The 17,649-nt window shown below is 50.5% G+C and overlaps 2 protein-coding genes and 1 long non-coding RNA gene across 3 annotated transcripts; 1 reads left to right on the plus strand and 2 right to left on the minus strand.

The window, feature by feature from the left end:
• Window positions 1–978: 978 nt before the first annotated feature.
• On the plus strand, window positions 979–7,770 carry TNNC1 (troponin C1, slow skeletal and cardiac type). Its single transcript, XM_063411461.1, has 6 exons — window positions 979–1,281; window positions 4,741–4,771; window positions 5,079–5,225; window positions 6,387–6,501; window positions 6,609–6,745; window positions 7,354–7,770. Exons 1-6 carry the CDS (start codon window positions 1,258–1,260, stop codon window positions 7,383–7,385), a joined length of 486 nt encoding a protein of 161 aa, XP_063267531.1. The 5' UTR covers window positions 979–1,257; the 3' UTR covers window positions 7,386–7,770.
• A 931-nt stretch (window positions 7,771–8,701) lies between these two features.
• On the minus strand, window positions 8,702–10,623 carry LOC134558286 (uncharacterized). The gene is made up of 3 exons (XR_010082328.1): window positions 10,090–10,623; window positions 9,208–9,311; window positions 8,702–8,983 (listed from the first exon to the last, which is right to left on the minus strand). It is a non-coding gene; the product is annotated as an uncharacterized LOC134558286 (long non-coding RNA).
• Window positions 10,624–13,109: 2,486 nt separating this feature from the next.
• Window positions 13,110–16,105, minus strand: RPL29 (ribosomal protein L29). The gene is made up of 4 exons (XM_063411780.1): window positions 15,966–16,105; window positions 15,676–15,720; window positions 14,370–14,434; window positions 13,110–13,316 (listed from the first exon to the last, which is right to left on the minus strand). Exons 2-4 carry the CDS (start codon window positions 15,710–15,712, stop codon window positions 13,191–13,193), a joined length of 228 nt encoding a protein of 75 aa, XP_063267850.1. The 5' UTR covers window positions 15,713–15,720; window positions 15,966–16,105; the 3' UTR covers window positions 13,110–13,190.
• Between the last annotated feature and the right edge of the window lie 1,544 nt (window positions 16,106–17,649).

Consider the following 17,649-nt stretch of genomic DNA (forward strand, 5'->3'; position numbering starts at 1 on the left):
GTGCTGACACCACCTGGCTCCCTGGTTAATGCTGCTTTGGCTTGGACATTCCATGGGGACTGCAGCATGATTCCCCTGAAGGGGGGATTTTTAGAAAAGGTGAAAACTAACAGTTCCTTTAATTGCATTTTTCAGTTTTGCAAACTAATTCTTAAATGAACCAGCTGGAGGTGAGACTTTGCCACCCTGAGGTGTCAGTCAGAGCCCTCTGGACACAAGAGGGAGTCCTGAATCATTAAAAAGAGAGATTTGTCTTTGGTTGCTGTGGATTTAAACACTGTTCACTGCACTGAGAAAACCACTCATCACTTGGAGGCTTTTGGTGTGTTTTGCTCTCCACCATGGCGGGGTAAATCTGGTAAATCCACAGTAAATCCAGGAGTGTGGATTTTAGCCACTGGCAGTGGGGACAGGTCAGCTTGCTGGCTGGGCGAAGCAAGCCACGATTTCCTAACGCACTGGCAATTATCCCTGGCATCAACCAGAGCTGATATCCCCGTTTTGACAGCTGATCCCCACATTTTGCAGCCCCAGCTGAAAACAAGATTGGGGCAAAGCTCCGTGTGCCCGCACTTCTCCCCGTGGCACCGGGCCCGCATTTCCCCTGCTCCGTGCCCGTCCGCCCTCGGCATCGCCGGCCCGGGGGCACCGGCCCCAGCTGCCAGCCCCGCGGGGTTGGGGACACCCAGCAGAGGGGACAAGGGGCCCTCACAGCCCCGTCCCCAGCTGCCAGCCCCGCGGGGTTGGGGACACCCAGCAGAGGGGACAAGGGGCCCTCACAGCCCCGTCCCCACTGCCCCGGGGGACATTTGCTGCCGGACAGGGATATTTTGGGCCACTCGCCTTTCCTGTAATTCCCAATTCTACCTGGCCCAGTATAACCTTTCTAACGCAGCTTCCAGGGGGAACGCTGTGGAGGTGGGGGTGACACCGCGGCACGGCCAGGACCCGCCATCGATCAGCAATTCGGGCAGGCCCTGCTGAGCAGCGGTGTCGATCCCTCAGCGCAGTCACGAGGAGGGCTCCAGCAGCTGCCGCGGAGCGGGGCTGGCCCCGGGGTGGCCCGGACGTGCCAGCGCCGAGCCGGGCTCTGTCCCCATCCCAAGGCACGCAGCGCAGGCATTCCGGGGGGGCCGGGCATGCGGGGCTGCCCCGGGCCGGGCCCGGCCCCCGCGGCCCGCAGCCCCCTATATCAGCCGTGCCCGCGGGGCAGCGCCGGCACAGCGAGCGCCACAGCCCCCGGCCCCTCGCCCAGCCATGGATGACATCTACAAGGCGGCGGTGAGTGTCTCCCCTTGGGGCTCGGGGCTGCGGGTCTGAAATGGCTCCAGGGACCTTTGCTGGAGGTTCCTCAAAGCTGTGACAGCAATAGTTCAGTGGATAAATGGAAATGAGAAATAGGGCAGCAACTTTTAGTCAACATCCTCATCCAGGACACAGACCCTTCCTTCTCTGAAAGTTTCACACTCCTCTTACAAGTGTGAAACTCTCAGCTTGCTGTTAAATTATTAACAATGACCTCCTGGTTCCTCATTGTAAAGCAGGGAGATGGCTCCTAGATGAAGTTATAAATCTCGATAAAACCTGCATGGCATAAGAGATGACTCTTGGTTTTAGCCCAGACAAAGCAGAGGATATTCCAGTATATAAACATTATTGGTATGGGTTAAAACTCACCCTCTTCTTTCTGGTGCTTTATAACTCTGCCATTGCTATGTTCCCCCCCCTCCTTAGCTGAATATTTTTCAGGAAGATTTTAGAGAACCCTTGTTTTTTTCTCAGTTATTTCCAACCCTCCTCCTCTTCTTTGCTGCTCCCGCTCTGTGCTGGGCAGAATTCAGAATGTGAGCTATGCCCTGGGGAACGTGGAGCATCCTTAGGCTATTTTAACTTCCACAGCTGCACGCCACGCTCACTGCGTAAACCCAAACTATTTGGTCTGTAATAAGAACACTGCATTGTTCTGTAACGTAGACAGACAGACATATGTGAGTGGAATAAGGATGAAAATAGATTCTGGCTTGTGTGGATTGCTGTTGCGTCCATAACTGGATTTACAGTAAGAGCTTTTTGGTGCTTCCCCCCCTTAAATATACAGCTGATCAAGTTTGATTTTAAGCAAGAGCACAAAAATGCATCATACAAGTCTTATTGTTATTCCAAGGTTTTTAGAGGGAAGCAATATAGTCCTTGGTTGGTAATTGAAGGAAAAAACCAATGCTCACACATCCCCTGTCCCTTGGTCAGCCTTGAAGCTTATGAAATGGAACCCCTGTAGTGATCCTGATGGTGTGAAAAGGTTCAGGAAAGGCTGAGTCCCCCAACCAACACTTTCAAAAGGGAGAAAAATGGAACCTGTAATATCAAACAAAATCCAGGCCTTTCTAATGAGGGTTTTTAATTAAATATGTTCTCTGTGACTCAAGGCGGAGGCTCATTCCTCCTTGTACAGGGACCACATGCTCATTAATTAGGTAAATGTAGGGTTTGAGTCTTGGGCATTAACTCCCCACACCTTTACAGAGGCAAAACAAGTCCAAGCCAGGCACAGCTGAGACAAACAGCTCTTTTATGGGTGTAGTTCCCACAATTTAGACTGCAAGAGAACATTTACCTATAGAAAAAAAAATGAAGAACTTCAGTTTCCCCTATCTGACTTCAAAGGGAACCATGGGATTGAGAGAAGAGCTGATAAAAGGAAATATAGCAGATTTGGCATTACCATGACTGCTGCAGTGCTGTGAGCTTGGAGCTTGCCTTCCCACACTGCAGTCAGAAAAACCTGTTCCTGGAATGTTGTGGAGGGAAAAGAGGAATAAGGCAGCAAACAGCACCCATGTCCAGAGCAAACTATGAACAGCTCAAGAGACATGTCTGTGACAAAAATGTGACTCTATAGCAACAATGCATTTAATTTATGTACAGCACATCTATCACTTCAGTACTCAAGGAGGCTTCAAAAGTAAATAGCTGTATATTTTCTGCATGCTGGTAGCATATATTAATATTACATTTATGCCAAATCCCCGACGTGCAGCCAGAGAACCCAATGGGTTTTCATCTTACCCACTCATGCCTAGATAAGGGTGTGCAAACACAAAGCTATTTTGGGAATATTTTTAGGCTCTGTTAAGCGGTGCCTAGAACAGTGCCAGGGACAAGTGTCCAGATAAAGGGCTGCAAGGATAAATACCAAAGCCTGGGAACAATTGGGCAGCTCATCTTTATCTCCAGCACCTCTCTCACCCAGGCTTATAAATAGCAACTGCGACAGGAGTGTTACAGAGCAGGACGTGGCTGTGGCCATCGTGGTGGTGGCTGCCCTTCTCTGGCCAAACAATGTCTACAGAGGGCCAGCACTGCCTGCTGCCTTCAGCAGCACCAGATACACACTGGGCTTGGGTTTCCTCCAGCAGTGGAGAAAAATTCTGCCATTGTCCTTAGTGCTTTCTGACAAGTCCTCACCTCCTGGAGCAAGGGGAGTGGGATAAAATGCTCTGTCTACTTCCCACAGGCTCTGTCCTGCTAAGGAAAAGTACTTTCTTTGCTTCTTGCTGCAAGCAGGATGAACCAGCTGGCTTTTGCAAAACCATGGCCCTTTGGGGCAGAAGTATCAGCTTTTGCTCAAAGACAGTGCCACAACCCAGGGTTATGGGGTTCTGCCCCAAACAAAACATGGCAGGGATGGGTGTTGGGGGCCACTTGCATGGGGGTGGCAGCAAGGAGACTTTAGTGGGGTCAGACAGGGCAGGCATGGGGTCCTGCCTGGCTGGATCTAGCAGCCTACCTGGCTGTTTACCAGCACAGGAAGGAAAAGTTGATGTTTCCATGGATGCTACCAAAGGGGCAGTTGGACGTGGTGGTGAGGGCAGCAAGTTCAGGTAAGCAGTACCTGGAATGAAGCCAGAAATAAATGCAATTAAACAGGTATAACACAGAGCTGATTGATTCCCCTTTGCTCTCCTTATTGATTATTTTCACTAATTCATGCTATCTAATCAGCTCCCACTGATGGTCTGTGGGGATTGAATTAGGGCAGAATTTTGGAACAGTCTGCCAGCCCATGTCAGCTAATACCTGTTGGCTCCACAGGCCATTTCCTCAGAGAGATTCCCAAAACAGGCTAAAGGGAATATCAGCTCCCTTCAGAGCCACACACCTTTGTAATAACACTGTCTCAGATGGAAGCAGAGCAGTTAAGCTCTGGATAGGGCAGGGGTTTCCTGAATCTAGGGCTGAAAAACAACTACCAGGGATAGTCCTGCCTACCTTTCCCTCCCCAGGGAACTCTCAAGCACGTCTCATCTCTGATCTGGCTTTGGCCCACATGCCACCAGCCCTCAGCAGCACAGCCATCCTGCAGTAAAACCTGCCAGCAACAAGAAATTATCCCCAAATGGTTGACAGAGGCATATTCTTTTCCCAGTGGGCTTTCCCTGCTTGTACAAAGGCTATTTCTGCCATGTATTAGCATCTATTACTCTAGAGAGGTTATGTTTGCATCAAAGGAGATGTGAATAATTTTTTTAAGGGGAAGAATCCTTTAGACTACAAAAACTTGTGGTTGTCAAAACCCCTCTGGCTGTACAAGGGAGGTACACATTCCCTGGTCCACGAGGTTGCCTCTTGTGAGCTGTTTGGTTGACCCTGGCAAAGCTGTTGAACAAATAAAGTGTCCTTTTAGCAATTAGTGATGCTGACAAAATTAAAATGACTTGGTGTCTGTGTTTTTCCTTACAGGTTGAGCAGCTGACAGAAGAGCAAAAAAATGGTAGGTGCATCTTCAACCCGACACCACAGCCTAAAGTTGAGCTCCCCAGCCAGCAGCCCTGCCTGCCCCAGCAGTAACACTCTGGAAAATGCTTTGGCCAGACTGGCTGAGGCAGGGCATGACCCAGGGATTTTGATCCACAGCATTTCCAGCCAGGGAGCTCCTGTGGTGTGCCTGGGTGTCCCACAAGGCCATGGCTGGGCACTCCTGGGTCATAGTCAGGGGAGGCTGTGCCTGGGGTGAGCCCCTGCCTGCAGGATGGGGGTGCAGGGCAGGGCCCCCTCACATCTCTCCCCTCTCTCTCCAGAGTTCAAGGCTGCCTTTGACATCTTCGTGCAGGGGGCAGACGATGGATGCATCAGCACCAAGGAGCTGGGGAAGGTGATGAGGATGCTGGGGCAGAACCCCACCCCTGAGGAGCTGCAGGAGATGATAGATGAGGTGGATGAAGATGGTGAGAAGTTTGGGTTTCTTCCACTCCCCCAAGCACCATCCCCACATCTGGGGGTGTGGGGCCATCTGTGCAGTGCTGGCAGGATCCATGCTGGGGATGGTCACAAGTCTGGGGTGCAATCTGCTGTGAATTCAAAGGGCACTAAACACCCACCAAACCTCAGCATGGTTCCTTTAGGGAATTTCCAGGCAAAGGGAAATGATACAAATTTTTATTCCTACAATGATCAGACTGCTTGAACTGATTTTGGGGGGTATTGTGAAATTGTACAGATCCTTTTAAAAAACAAAATATTGGCTGAATGGAGGAACTTCCATTTCAGAAATGCCATTTAGAGGATTCTGTCATCAGGAAAGTCTCTCACAGCTCAAATGTGCACACCCCCACACAACTAACTGTCAATACCAGTTAAATCAGTGTCCTGATGATCACACATGACAAAACCCACTGTGGGCATTTGGGCAGAAATACCACACTAAGTAACTGGAACATAACAAATCAGTTAAAAGTCAGGCAAAAAAGCAAAGCATCCAAGTCTTTGAAAACAACACTACTATACTGCATGTCCAAATTAGCACTGCATGAATACCTGCCTTCTGGAGCTTGCAATATTAATACCTAAATGAGATGGATAGGTATCTCCATAGCAGGAATTTCCATTCTTTGGTACGTCCAGAAGGACTTTTGCCAAGGAAAAATGATTGTGAAAGGTAAAAATTCACTTACAAGGTCAGAGAATGGCCTCAGACACTTATTCCAGCATCCTGAGAGCTGACTTTTGCTTAAGAGCTGCTCTCCTGAGTTTTGGCCCTTGGTTGCTGAAGGGAAGTGTGATCCATCACTGGCATTGTCCATCCACCCCCTGTAGCTCCAGCTGGGCTCCCCTTTCCTGCATTCCTCAAGCCCAGTATGAGAAGAGACTGAGGCATCAGACCTTGTATATTCTTCCAGTTTGACTTGTATAGACACTCTCTGATGGCAGTCTTAGTTTTTAACTCTAACAATAATGGGTTTAACACCACCACTTACGGTTTTGGGGTTCTGAATTAATGTGACCGTGCAGGGAAGCTGGGTGGGCCACTCTGCTCATGGAGAAGTGTGGAGCTCAGTCAGGGTCCTGGTGCTGACCAGCTGGCTCCAGAAAGTCCATTCTTCCCTCAGGCAGTGGTACTGTGGACTTTGATGAGTTCCTGGTTATGATGGTGCGGTGTATGAAGGATGACAGCAAAGGAAAAACCGAAGAGGAACTCTCAGACCTCTTCAGGATGTTTGATAAGTAAGACCATGAGCACAGCGTGGTGGGGTGGTGGGAGGGGTGCAGCTAGCCCAGCTCCCCCTCCCCAGCAGCTCTGTCTGGTCCTGAGCTCTTCTGTCCTGGCACAGAAATGCTGATGGCTACATCGACCTGGAGGAGCTGAAGATCATGCTGCAGGCAACAGGGGAGACCATCACCGAGGATGACATAGAGGAACTGATGAAAGATGGGGACAAAAACAACGATGGCAGGATTGACTATGATGGTAGGACTCCTTCTTGCATGTGGTTTGGTCACAAGCCCTTGGTCACCCCCTGGGCAGCTCCCATGGTCTTGGTTGCCTTCTCAGATGTGCATGAGCTCATGCACGCAGTGCTGGGCAGTACATCTGACAGGAGCATGTGTGCAAGGGAAGGGGAGGTTCTTAGGCTTGTGAAATGGGAGCAAGGCCCTGGGGCTGCCTTGACTGTGCCCTTACTGCACTGAAGCACAGCCACTTCTCGCCAGTCCCCTCCTGCCCCCGTAACACAAGCACCATTTCTGAGGGGCTGTCTTTGGATGTGATGCTGACAAAATGATCCCCAGACCATTTCTGAGCTGAGTCAGAGCCCGTGTCCCCCCTGGCACTCAGCTCCAGTGTTTTGGTGGCAGCTGAGGGTGATGCTGGGCTCCAGTGACATTTCCAGCAGGAGTCACAAGGAGTCCTCGCCACAGTTAGAGGAACAGTAGCCATCCCCCCCTTGGCCTCTTGCATAACATGAGGGTGGAAAAGGAGACAGGGCTGGGAAAAGCTGCCAGGAGCACACTTGGCAGCTGTGAGGGCACTTCAGTCTCACCTCACACCTCTTGTCTCCAATGTCTTCCCCTTGGCAGAGTTCCTGGAGTTTATGAAGGGGGTTGAATAAATCTGAGGCCAGATGGACAGCTTGAATCACCTAAACCCTCCAGCTCTGCATCTCATCTCCTTGACTAAGTCCCCTGGCTACTGGCATGAAGACTGAGTGCTGAGAAGGGTGGCCAGGGGGAAATAAAACCTGTTAATACCCAGTGCCTCAGCTGGTCATTCCTTGGAGCTTCAGTGACAGCTCCACCCCTGTTGTGTACTCATGATTAATGAAGCTACTGCTGGGGGTTACTTCTGGCAAGGTGACATCACAGCTGGAGCTTTAAGCCTGCCAGGAAGTATTTTGCTGCCAGCCCAATGGCAAATCCATCCAACAGGGCCTTGGGTGCTCGGTGGGGAGCTGCCGTGTTCCATCTCTTCACCCCACCATGGTGAGCAGGCTGAGGAGCTGGCACTGGTGCCTGCTGGTGTAACTGGAGCATAGGCAACATTTCAGCAATGAAATATGAATTAAAACCCACTTCAGCCATCATGAAATCCGTGTGCCAGGGACAGTCCCTCTCCTCCCTGCTCTCACTCTGGCTATCCTGAGGGTATCACCCCCTCCTCCTCCCCACCAGCCTGTGATACCAAAAGGAGACCTCAGTTTGCTTTGGAAACAGGAATAGAAGCCATTCCTAAGCTGGACTGGATGCTCCTTCCTGTGTCTCCCGCCTGGTGGGAGGCAGGTACTGGCCCCTCATAGTCCTCCAGCAGCCCTGGAAGCCTCACTACAAAGAATGAGACACCCAACTTTCCCTGACAAATCACATCCATTTGGGCCTCTGAGAAATGCACAGGCCCAGCCCGAGTCTCAGCCCCAGGCACAGGGTGACAGCAGGGCCAAGGAGCCGCGCTGTCCCCAGGGGCCCTGAGCGCCGTCTCCTCCCATCCCAAGGAAGTGCAGCATTCCTGTGGCATTAGCAGCTCTCCCTGCACATAGCTGCCTCCTCCCATCGAGTGACAGCCCCAGCACAGCTCACACATTGCACTCGTGTTGCTAAAGTCAATCGTTTACCCAAGCAAAACAAACATTGGCAGGGCAAGGCTGGTGCAGGCCCCGGCCATGCTGCCCTCAGCCTCACTGCTGGGCCAGTGCCCCAGGTCTGCCACCTTCTCCTTCTGCCTTTCCTCCCCAAACCAGGTTTTTGGGGGTTTTTTTCCCACTTCTGTGGAAATAACACCCTAAAGCAGCTGTGACACAATCTCATTTATAGCAATAATGCAGTATTGCAATCTCATTTACAGCAATAATGAAATATTGCAGTTCAGGGCATACAGGGATGAGAGAGGTGGTCGATTGTTTGGAAGGACCTGTCTTTCCTCTAGACAAGCAGCACTAAATATTTTGCTCAACCAAGGCTTGTAACAACAGAAGAACTAAAAAAATGAACCTGTCAGCTAGAAACCGAGGGTATTTTGGAAACAGCTCTAATGTAAGCATCTGTTTGACCCTCTCAAAGGGGTCTCCCCAAGGTTTCCAATCCCTTGATGCCACAGCTACTGCAGATTCAGCAGGACCCCAGGTGCACCAGAAGGCAATGGAAATACGGGTCTAAGAACCCCATGACAGGAAATGCTCCCAGGTGTTAACAGATTCTGTTTCCAACTCTCTGGAGCCTAGAGATGAAAAAGAAACTTTTTCTGCCTCCGCAGTGTAGCAGCAGCAGTTGTTTCCCACTGAAACCAGTGAGGACACAGCATGTCCTCGTATTTTACCCATGTTTACCCCTGGGAACCTCCAGACTTGCCAAGAGCTGGGTTTCAGCCAGGAGCTGAGGTGATGCCAGCTGTCCCCACACCCACAGCCACCCAGCCCATGGGCAACCCACCCCTGCATTCACATCACTGATAGCCCCCTTATCTTCCTCTGTCCTGGTCTAATCCCAGCATCCAAAAAGGACTTCCCCACAATAGTCTCCACTGCTTACTGGTAGGCTTCGGCTCCCTGCAAAGTGAACAAGAGAAAAAATTAGGTTAACCCCTTCCCTTCAGTCAGCTTGGTAGCTTGGACTGTACTGTGACCCAGGGAGAAGGATGGCTGGGAAGAGGCACCTGGCCATGTGTCTTGCCTCTTCCCCCTTGGCTCAGTGGCACTGGCAGCAGAAAGCCACAGCCTCACTGGCTGCCCACTCTTTTCCAAGAGTAAAGCAGGGCTGGAGAGAGAAAGCAAAGGTCTTGTAGCAGCCCAAACTTGTCTTGAGAAGAGCAGATACACTGGGACTATTTGGGCTTTTTCCATCCTTAGAACAGGGGGTTGGGAAGCCAGGACAACTGCCAGGCTGGACTGCCTTAACACACTGCCTGTCCTCCCAGTCAGACAGCAAATCCTGCAGGGTGAGGAGCTGTCGGTGGACTTCTCTGTTGGCTAAAACACAGGAACAACTGCACAAGGAATGTAACACAACATGACAGGCCAGAGAGTGGGCGAGCAGGCCGAAAAAACAGTCACCCCTGGGGGATCAGCCTGGCTGACCCCACACAGGGGGTGTGCTAACAATGAATGAAAACCACCCCGAGGAATCCGTGTATCTGTGCAACTCCAAACCAGATCGCAGTTTTCATCGCATATGTAGTGAACCTTTGGTGCCCAGAATCATTTAAGGAATGTGTCACAAGTCCACATTGTCTGGGGAAAAAGAAGCAATTAAGTTGTTTTTTTTTTTAATCAGGCAAAAAGTAATTTACCAGTCTCTAAAACAGTCCCTAGATCTGTGTGCTCTTACCTCCCCAGCAGAGACAGGAGCTGTGCAGGCAGGTGGCAGCAGCCCATGCCAGGGGACATTGCCACAGTTCTCAGGACATTATCCTGCTTGCCTTTGCTGCAGATTTAAACTCCTGCCCTGGTTTGCAGCTTTATCCGTGTATTTGAGGCCTCTCCTCAGCTCTCAGTAACACTTTGCTGTGTGGACCAAGTGATTGCAGGAAGCTCTGATGAAATTTTGTACACGCTGCATAAATCTGCCAGCAGGGCAGTGGCAGTGTAACATGAGCTAAGGTACATCAGATAAACACCTCACCAAGCCAAAGCCCCTGTGGTGCAGAAACACCTGCACCAGCCTTGAAACCCGAGCAAAGCACAACTCACATTCAGTTGCTGCTTCCTTTTGACCACACTATTGAAAAGGCAGTAAGGGGGACAGAGCAACACATGTCCAGCCTGCTTTTTATCATCACTGTGAGCATCAATGTCCACAGTGAATACCTCACCCCACCAGAGCATTCTGCAGGGCTTTAATTTCCCTATCCCAGTTCTGTGCTCTTGGCTCTCACAGCAATGGCTCACCTTTGCAAATGAGATGATTTGGTATTTGGTTACACGCCCTTTGCTCTTTTTCTTTTTTAAATCAAAGCAGAGAAAGGAGCCAAACTGGAACTTGATACTGAGTCCTCTTAATTGCACAGGGGAGAAATAATCTGCAGTAAGTATGACGTACAGCAACAGCAAACACAAGACGTATAAGCTGATGTACAGCAGTTGTTAGGCATTGGGATGCTTTTGAGCTCTTGTCTTCTTGCAGGATACCCATCATGAGAGTTTTGAAGTTTTTAAATATCAAAGATGACAGAGCTCTGTGTCATAGGAATAGTTTCAAGTGGGCCACAGCTGCCAGTTCACCCTCCTGGGCTCTGTATATGTAACGCCCCCAAAAAGGATCTCCAACCTCACTTCACCCACAGAACATCAATGATTTCACAAGGCAGGAGAAAGAGGATGGGAAGAGGACCCAGAGGCACAGTCAGCACAAACTCCCCTCCAGCTTTCCATTCTGGGCTGGGACAACTGTTCAAACAGGACAGCTGTCAACAGAGGTGTCACAGGGTTAGCAAATGCAAAAGGTGGTCACTGCTGTCCAGGCAGTGTCCTGCAGAACCACGTGTGCAGGGAGCACCCAACAACAAACCTGACACCAACCTGCTGTGGAAGCTCACAGAATTCCTGTCCCTTGCTACACAATGATGCCTGGATTAAGGTTACGTTCCTCTGCTGCATTTTGTCACGCAGCTGCTATTTTGGTCAGAAAGTCAGCAAGCCCTTATTTGGGAAGCTGTCCCACTGAAGGGCAGCGTGAAGGGCAGCGAGATGAAAGGGCTGCATCTCAAGGCAGGCCTGGGGGAGGCCCCTGGAGCCACAGGAAGCCCAAATCTTGCCCTCTGCTTCTTGTTAACATTCCAACATCCTTCTCTCAGCCTGACCCTTGCCTCTCTTCCCTCAGACTGCATCTTATGGGTGAGCTACTCCCACAACACAAGCACTCCAGGGAAGACATCACAGGGGTTGAGATGGAATCTCCCTTCTTATGTGGAAAAGTTGTAGTGCTAGAGATTTAAAAGGCAGAACCTTAACTGGGTAGAAAATCTGCAGACACACAGGTAAAGGTGTAGACTAACACCAAGTGCTCCGTTCACAGGTTTTTTCTTTTGCTCTTGTAACACACATCTACACCAGACTGATCACACTGCCCCTCACTGCAGCAGCCACTCCCATCTACTCAATACCAGCAACAACTCCACTCTCTGTGTGCTTCAACCATCTAACAAGCAGCAGAGAGAACTTTGCCAATGAACTCTGTCATGCTGTCACTTAATATTAAATCTGTTTTTTACTGATACCTGTCCTGGTGATCCTTTAAGTTCCTCAAACACTTGTTTGTTAACAGGCTGACAAAGCCCAACCTCCACAAAAGCCCAAGAGATGCACACAGCAGGAATCAGACAGCTGAGGGCTATAGACATCCCTGACTTTACAACCCCACGAGTTGTAATACCCTGACTACGAGTTTCAAATCAGTAAATCTCTTTATATTGCTTGGTTTAGGGGTGGGTGGATTTTCCTGATCAGTCAAAAACAATTGAAAAGTGGGAACTGGGAAAAGATTTTTGAATCTAAGCCAGAAAGAATTCAAACTAACACACATAACTTTGGTAATTGGATAAACTACTCAAAAAATAAACTACATGAATTGGATGTCATTGGCAGTCAGAAGGTGCCAACCTCCAGCCCCGGTGAGGCTGCACGGATTTACCCCACCGGGTGGACAAGCGCAGGAACTGCAATTCCAGAAGAGCTGGTTGCATTCCAGCAGGCGCCTCATGCCACAGGTGGGAAGCACAGCCCGAGTCAGCTTTGAGGGGCCCTGGAGAGTGAAGCCCTCTCCTGAGGGCAAATCCCGGGCTCAGCTCCTTCTGGGATTTTCCACGTTACTCCCCTCATCTCCCCAGGCCAGCACATTTCATCAGACAGTATTTCTGTTACTGGAGTGAAAGACATTCCTAAAATCAGTCACTATTAAAAAATGTGTATTTTGTATATTCCTGAACCCTTCCATGTTCCCATGGGTAGCTCCATCCATGCTTCAGTTATCTGTGAGTATTTCAGGATACAACACACAGCACCTCTGTAACACAAACTCCTGTGCTCCCCAACACCACAGCCAGCATTCCTTACCCTCCTGTTTCCTGGGATTCCCACAGCTGTAGGGAACCACACAGCAAAGCAGCAGGTTTGCAACAGCCCTTGGAAGCTTCACCTTGCTGCAACAACACCAGGAATTATCACTAAAGCCATGGTACCAAAAAAGAAAATGTCACCCCCGTTTCCAGAAGCACAAGGAGGATCCAGGGAACCACAAGCCAGTCAGGCTCCCCTGGATCCCTACCCACAGGCCTGATGCACAGCTGGCAGCTAAAATACAACTCAAACAAGGCTTCTGGAGGGCTCTCCTCAAATTCAGGTGGTGAGGGCTTTGTTACATACAATTTTATTTTAAAAAAATGCTGTAACACACATGCCAGTAAGAAAACTGGGTCTTCTTATGAAAGCACATCAGTCCTTTTTCTGCTGAGCAGCCTGCTGAGCTGCCTGCTTGGCATTGTTGGCCTGCATCTTCTTCAGCCCCTTTTTGTTGTGTTTCTTTGCAAATCTCATGTTCCTCAGGAACTTGGGATCAACCTATAAAAATAAGGGAAAAATAAGCCATGTTGCAGAAGAGACATATAAAAACATTTATAGCTCCATATTGTTCCAATTATTCCCAAATGCAAGCTGTGACTAGTTCAGACTTTTTTTCTGACTTTTCAACCAAATTATTTTAGTCATCTGCAACCAGGCTTTAACAGCTATATTCCTTAACTGCCATAAACAAACAAAAAATCCCAAACCCCAGCAATAAACACAAAGAAAGGATGGGCAAAGCTGCAGGACAAACAGGACTGAACCCTCACTGAGCTTTGCAGAAGACAAATTTTTACAGCACTTCCAAAAGGCTTTGTAGATCGTGACATCTACAAAGCAAATAAAATCACAACCCTCCCCTAACACAAAATTTACTGTTTTCACTTTCAAATGTGGAAAAAGACCCTGTTGTACCATTTGGATAATCTCAGAAAAAACAATATACTGCCACTTCCATGTGTTTTGCCCAGAAATGCCAATTCCTCTTATTTTGTACATGAAATTATCTGAATTAGTAAAACAATTATCAGTTTTACTGTCCAAATCTTGACAGTAAAATAATATTGAGGAAACGGAGAGAGGAGAAGGAGAGAGGAGAAGGAGACAGGAGACAGGAGACAGGAGAAGGAGACAGGAGAAGGAGACAGGAGAAGGAGACAGGAGAAGGAGACAGGAGAAGGAGACAGGAGAAGGAGACAGGAGAAGGAGACAGGAGAAGGACTCAAAAGGAAAAGGAACCATTTAACTGGGATGTGTTTGTTTTACTGGAAACAGCACTTGGTGACAGCCTCCAGAACAGGACAGGGACAAAATTGGCCACTGACTAAAATGCAGTTTTATAGACATACAAGGGCAAATTTCATGTGGGTTAGAAATATCCCAGCTGCACGTCAGGTAAGTAAAAGAACTGAACTCCACAGGGGTTCAGACCACCTGGAACAAAGGCCTCTGCAAAAAATGCGTCAGTCAAAAATAATACAAATTCTGGATGTTTTTCACAGTTAAGCCTTAGTGACTCAAGAGCCTGGGAACACCAGCAGGAATACTCACCCCTTTGAGAGATTCGTATCTATGGGTTTTGGGCTTCTTGATGCCATTTCTGTGCCACTTACGGGCTGTGTGGAAAATGAGACAATTACTTAAATCACAGTTTCTGCTATTATTTAGCAGCTGCATTAGTTTCTTCTTAAGTGTACTATCAGAATGATGTGGATTGGACAATTTTCAGACCCTATCCAAACTACCTTTGAATTAAAACCACATCTCTATGCTCATCCCTCTGCATGTGCTTCCAACCCCAAGGTTTCAGGCAGCTCATTAACTAATGACACACTGACAGCAGCCCCAGCACAATGCAAGGCCTCACTCATTAATAAATGATTGTAGTGTCAGAGGGCACTGTCACTCACTGTGCAGGACCACGCAGAACTGACTCATGACCTCTGCTAAGTCACAGCACTGATGAGAAGACCCCAAACATGAACTATTCCATCACTGTGGCCATCTCTGGATTGCACAGGATCACAGAGATGAAGCTGTTCAGGAACATCACAGAGTGACAGGATGGTTTGGGTAGGAAATCACTTTAAAAACCATCCTGTTTCACCCCCCTGCCAAGGGCAAGGACATCTCTCACCAGCCTAGGCTGCTCCAAACTCTGTCCAGCCTGGCTTTGGACACTTCCAGGGATGGGGCAGCCACAGCTTCCCTGAGCACCCTGTACCAGGGGCTCACTACCCTCACAGGGAAGTGTTTCCTCCTAATACCAAACCTCAGCCTCTGGCAGCGTGCAGCCATTCCCCTGTGTCCTGTCACTGCCTGCTCTTGTGAAGGTCCCTCTGCCTGCCTGGCTGGTGATGATCCCCATGGAATCACTCGGGTTGGAAAAGGTCTCCGGGACCTTCGAGTCCAACTCTGACCAACCCCACCCAGCCAAGCAGGCCGTGGCACCGAGTGCCACCTTCGCTCTTTCCTTAGACACCTCCAGGGACGGTGGCACCACCACCTCTCCAGGCAATGTTCCAATGGCTAAGCACCCTCCCTGTGACAAAATTCTTCCTGATGTCCAACCTAAACCTCCCCTGGAACAGTTTAAGTCTGTGCCCTGTCATGCTATTGCTGGTTACCTGGGAGAAGAGGCCGATCCCCAGTTTTCTAACGTGAAAGTTGCTATTTTTCTGCTTACATTTTAATTCTACGTTGAGCCCACCCACCTCCCGACTCACACTCCTTTAACCCCCCCCATTCGATCTCTGCGCAGCACCACCTTATCCGGCTGCACACCCCGGGCAGCCCGTGCTGCATCACCGCGCCGCTCCCAGCCCGTTAAAGCCTCCCGCACCCCCGCCTCGCTCACACTGGTTGTGCGTGGTGTGGTTCTTGGACTTGGCCATGGTCGCACCTGCGGGAGAAACACACACGGCTCAGCCGGGCCGGGCTGCTGAGGGGCGCCCCGAGCCCCGGTCCCGAGCCCGCCCGGCCCCGAGCCCCGGCCCCGAGCCTGCCCGGCTATCGCCCCGCTCCGACCGGCCCGACCCGGCCCCTCCGCCCAGCCCAGCCCGCGGATGGGCTCGGATGGGCCCGGATGGTGCCGGATGGGCTCGGATGGTGCCGGATGGGCTCGGATGGTGCCGGGGCCGCCCTCACCGGAGCCGCGCTCGCCGCCGCCGCCGGACCGGAAGAGAGGGAACACCGCGGGAGCTGCCGGGAATCGGGGCCGGGCCGGAACCCCGCGTCCTGTAGTTCCGCTCTGCCGTTTCCCCGTTGCCTTCCCGCACCGCCCCGGTTCCCGCGGCCGCCGCTCCCGCTCCGTGAGGGACCTGAGGCCGCCGCCGCTCCCGCCCCGGGAAGGCCCCGCCGCGGCAGGGCCCGCAGCGCCCAGTGACGTGGCGGACCCTGTCCCTCAGCGGCGCGGTTCCCCCTCCAACACGGTTCCCACCAACACGGTCCCCCCTCTAACGTGCCCGAGCATGGCCTCTGCGGGCCGGGGCGGCGGGGCCGAGAGCCGAGGCCGCCCTGCGCGGGGCCCTGCCCGGCCGCCGTGGGAGCCTGAGGCCCGAGGCCCTCTCGGAATCCGGCACGGTTTTTCTGTGTCTTGCACCACGCTCGGGCACCACAGTCAGGCACAGGCAGTGCTCCTCAGGGCGCGTTCATTCAGTGCTGTTCATCTTTATTTGTGTGAAGCGCCAGAGGCTCGAAGAGCTCTGATTGCTTTCAGACAATCGGCAGCCCTGGCTGTGCCACCTCGGTGACGCCCAAAACCCCCCGTGGCCAGCAAAGAGTGGCACAGTGCAGGGGTTTGTGCCATGTTCTGAACATGCTGGTGGTGCTGCAAGGTTAAAGCTTCACTCCTGCAACAGATACAGACTGAGACTTAGGTATTTTAGTATGTGAAAGACACTGAGATGATGACTGTGATGGGAAAACTTCCTCAAAGATTAGACATTGCAGTGGTTTGCCCAGCGTGGTGGTGGAGCCACTGTCCCTGGAGGTGTTCAAGACAGGATCTGTGGTCATGGATTGAGGCATCTCCCGTGGTGAAGTGTCACAGGAATAAGAGGAACCAAAGGCCAAGCTTCCCCAAGCCCCTTGGGTTTTATCTGTTGACCAATTGCAGCATTTCTGGCCAAGGCTGCTGTGATTTCAAACAGGAACCTCTGAAACCTGAGCAGGAAAGGCCCAGGCCCTTCTGCATTGTGGGAACATATTTGCCATCTTTTTATGACATTACCTCTATTTCACAATGAGAGGCACAAGTGAATCGCTTAAAGTAACCCAGACCGCAAAAAACAGCCCAGAGATCAAAAGCCCCATGTGAGAAACAATGGTCACTTTTTAAAATTTCAAAGGTTTATTAAACCTTAACAAAACACAAGGAAGGACTGAATGAGGAGAAAGAGCAGCGCTGGGAGTCTCCATCACCACCAGCCACTGCTCATCTACAAAAATGGATGTCCTGCTTTTTATACCCTTGGTACTTCCCAAAGTCTTCCCAGTCAACCCCTTCTTTGCAACCTTTTCTTTGTAAGAGGTGGAAGTCACTTTCTTACGGCCTGACTGGAGGTCAGCTGTTGCCACAGTAACAAACCAGCCCTCCCCAAATGCCCCAAATGGCCCAAAAGCCATCCCGTGACAACAGTGAAAGAGGCAGGGGAAAGAGGACTACAGGAGGATGTATTACAGTGGCATAACTGTACATCTACAAAACAACTTCTGACACACACACAATACTCATCCCTCAGTTGTGAGAGCCAGCCATCTCATTACTCAGCCATAGCACCCATGTTGTAAATACATCAAATTGGCTTTTCACAAATATCAAAATGAATGC

Source organism: Prinia subflava, chromosome 14 (genome assembly GCF_021018805.1).
Source record: "Prinia subflava isolate CZ2003 ecotype Zambia chromosome 14, Cam_Psub_1.2, whole genome shotgun sequence".
NCBI lineage: Eukaryota > Metazoa > Chordata > Aves > Passeriformes > Cisticolidae > Prinia > Prinia subflava.

Excerpts from the sequence above, each read along its gene's own strand:
- TNNC1 (XM_063411461.1), top strand. The coding sequence starts at position 1,258 with ATGGATGACATCTACAAGGCGGCG. Across the intron at positions 4,772-5,078 it reads GACAGAAGAGCAAAAAAATG|AGTTCAAGGCTGCCTTTGAC; the intron begins GTAGGTGCATCT and ends CTCTCTCTCCAG. Across the intron at positions 5,226-6,386 it reads AGATGAGGTGGATGAAGATG|GCAGTGGTACTGTGGACTTT; the intron begins GTGAGAAGTTTG and ends TTCTTCCCTCAG.
- RPL29 (XM_063411780.1), bottom strand. The coding sequence starts at position 15,712 with ATGGCCAAGTCCAAGAACCACACCACGCACAACCAGT. Across the intron at positions 14,435-15,675 it reads CCACACCACGCACAACCAGT|CCCGTAAGTGGCACAGAAAT; the intron begins GTGAGCGAGGCG and ends TTTTCCACACAG. Across the intron at positions 13,317-14,369 it reads GATACGAATCTCTCAAAGGG|GTTGATCCCAAGTTCCTGAG; the intron begins GTGAGTATTCCT and ends TTATTTTTATAG.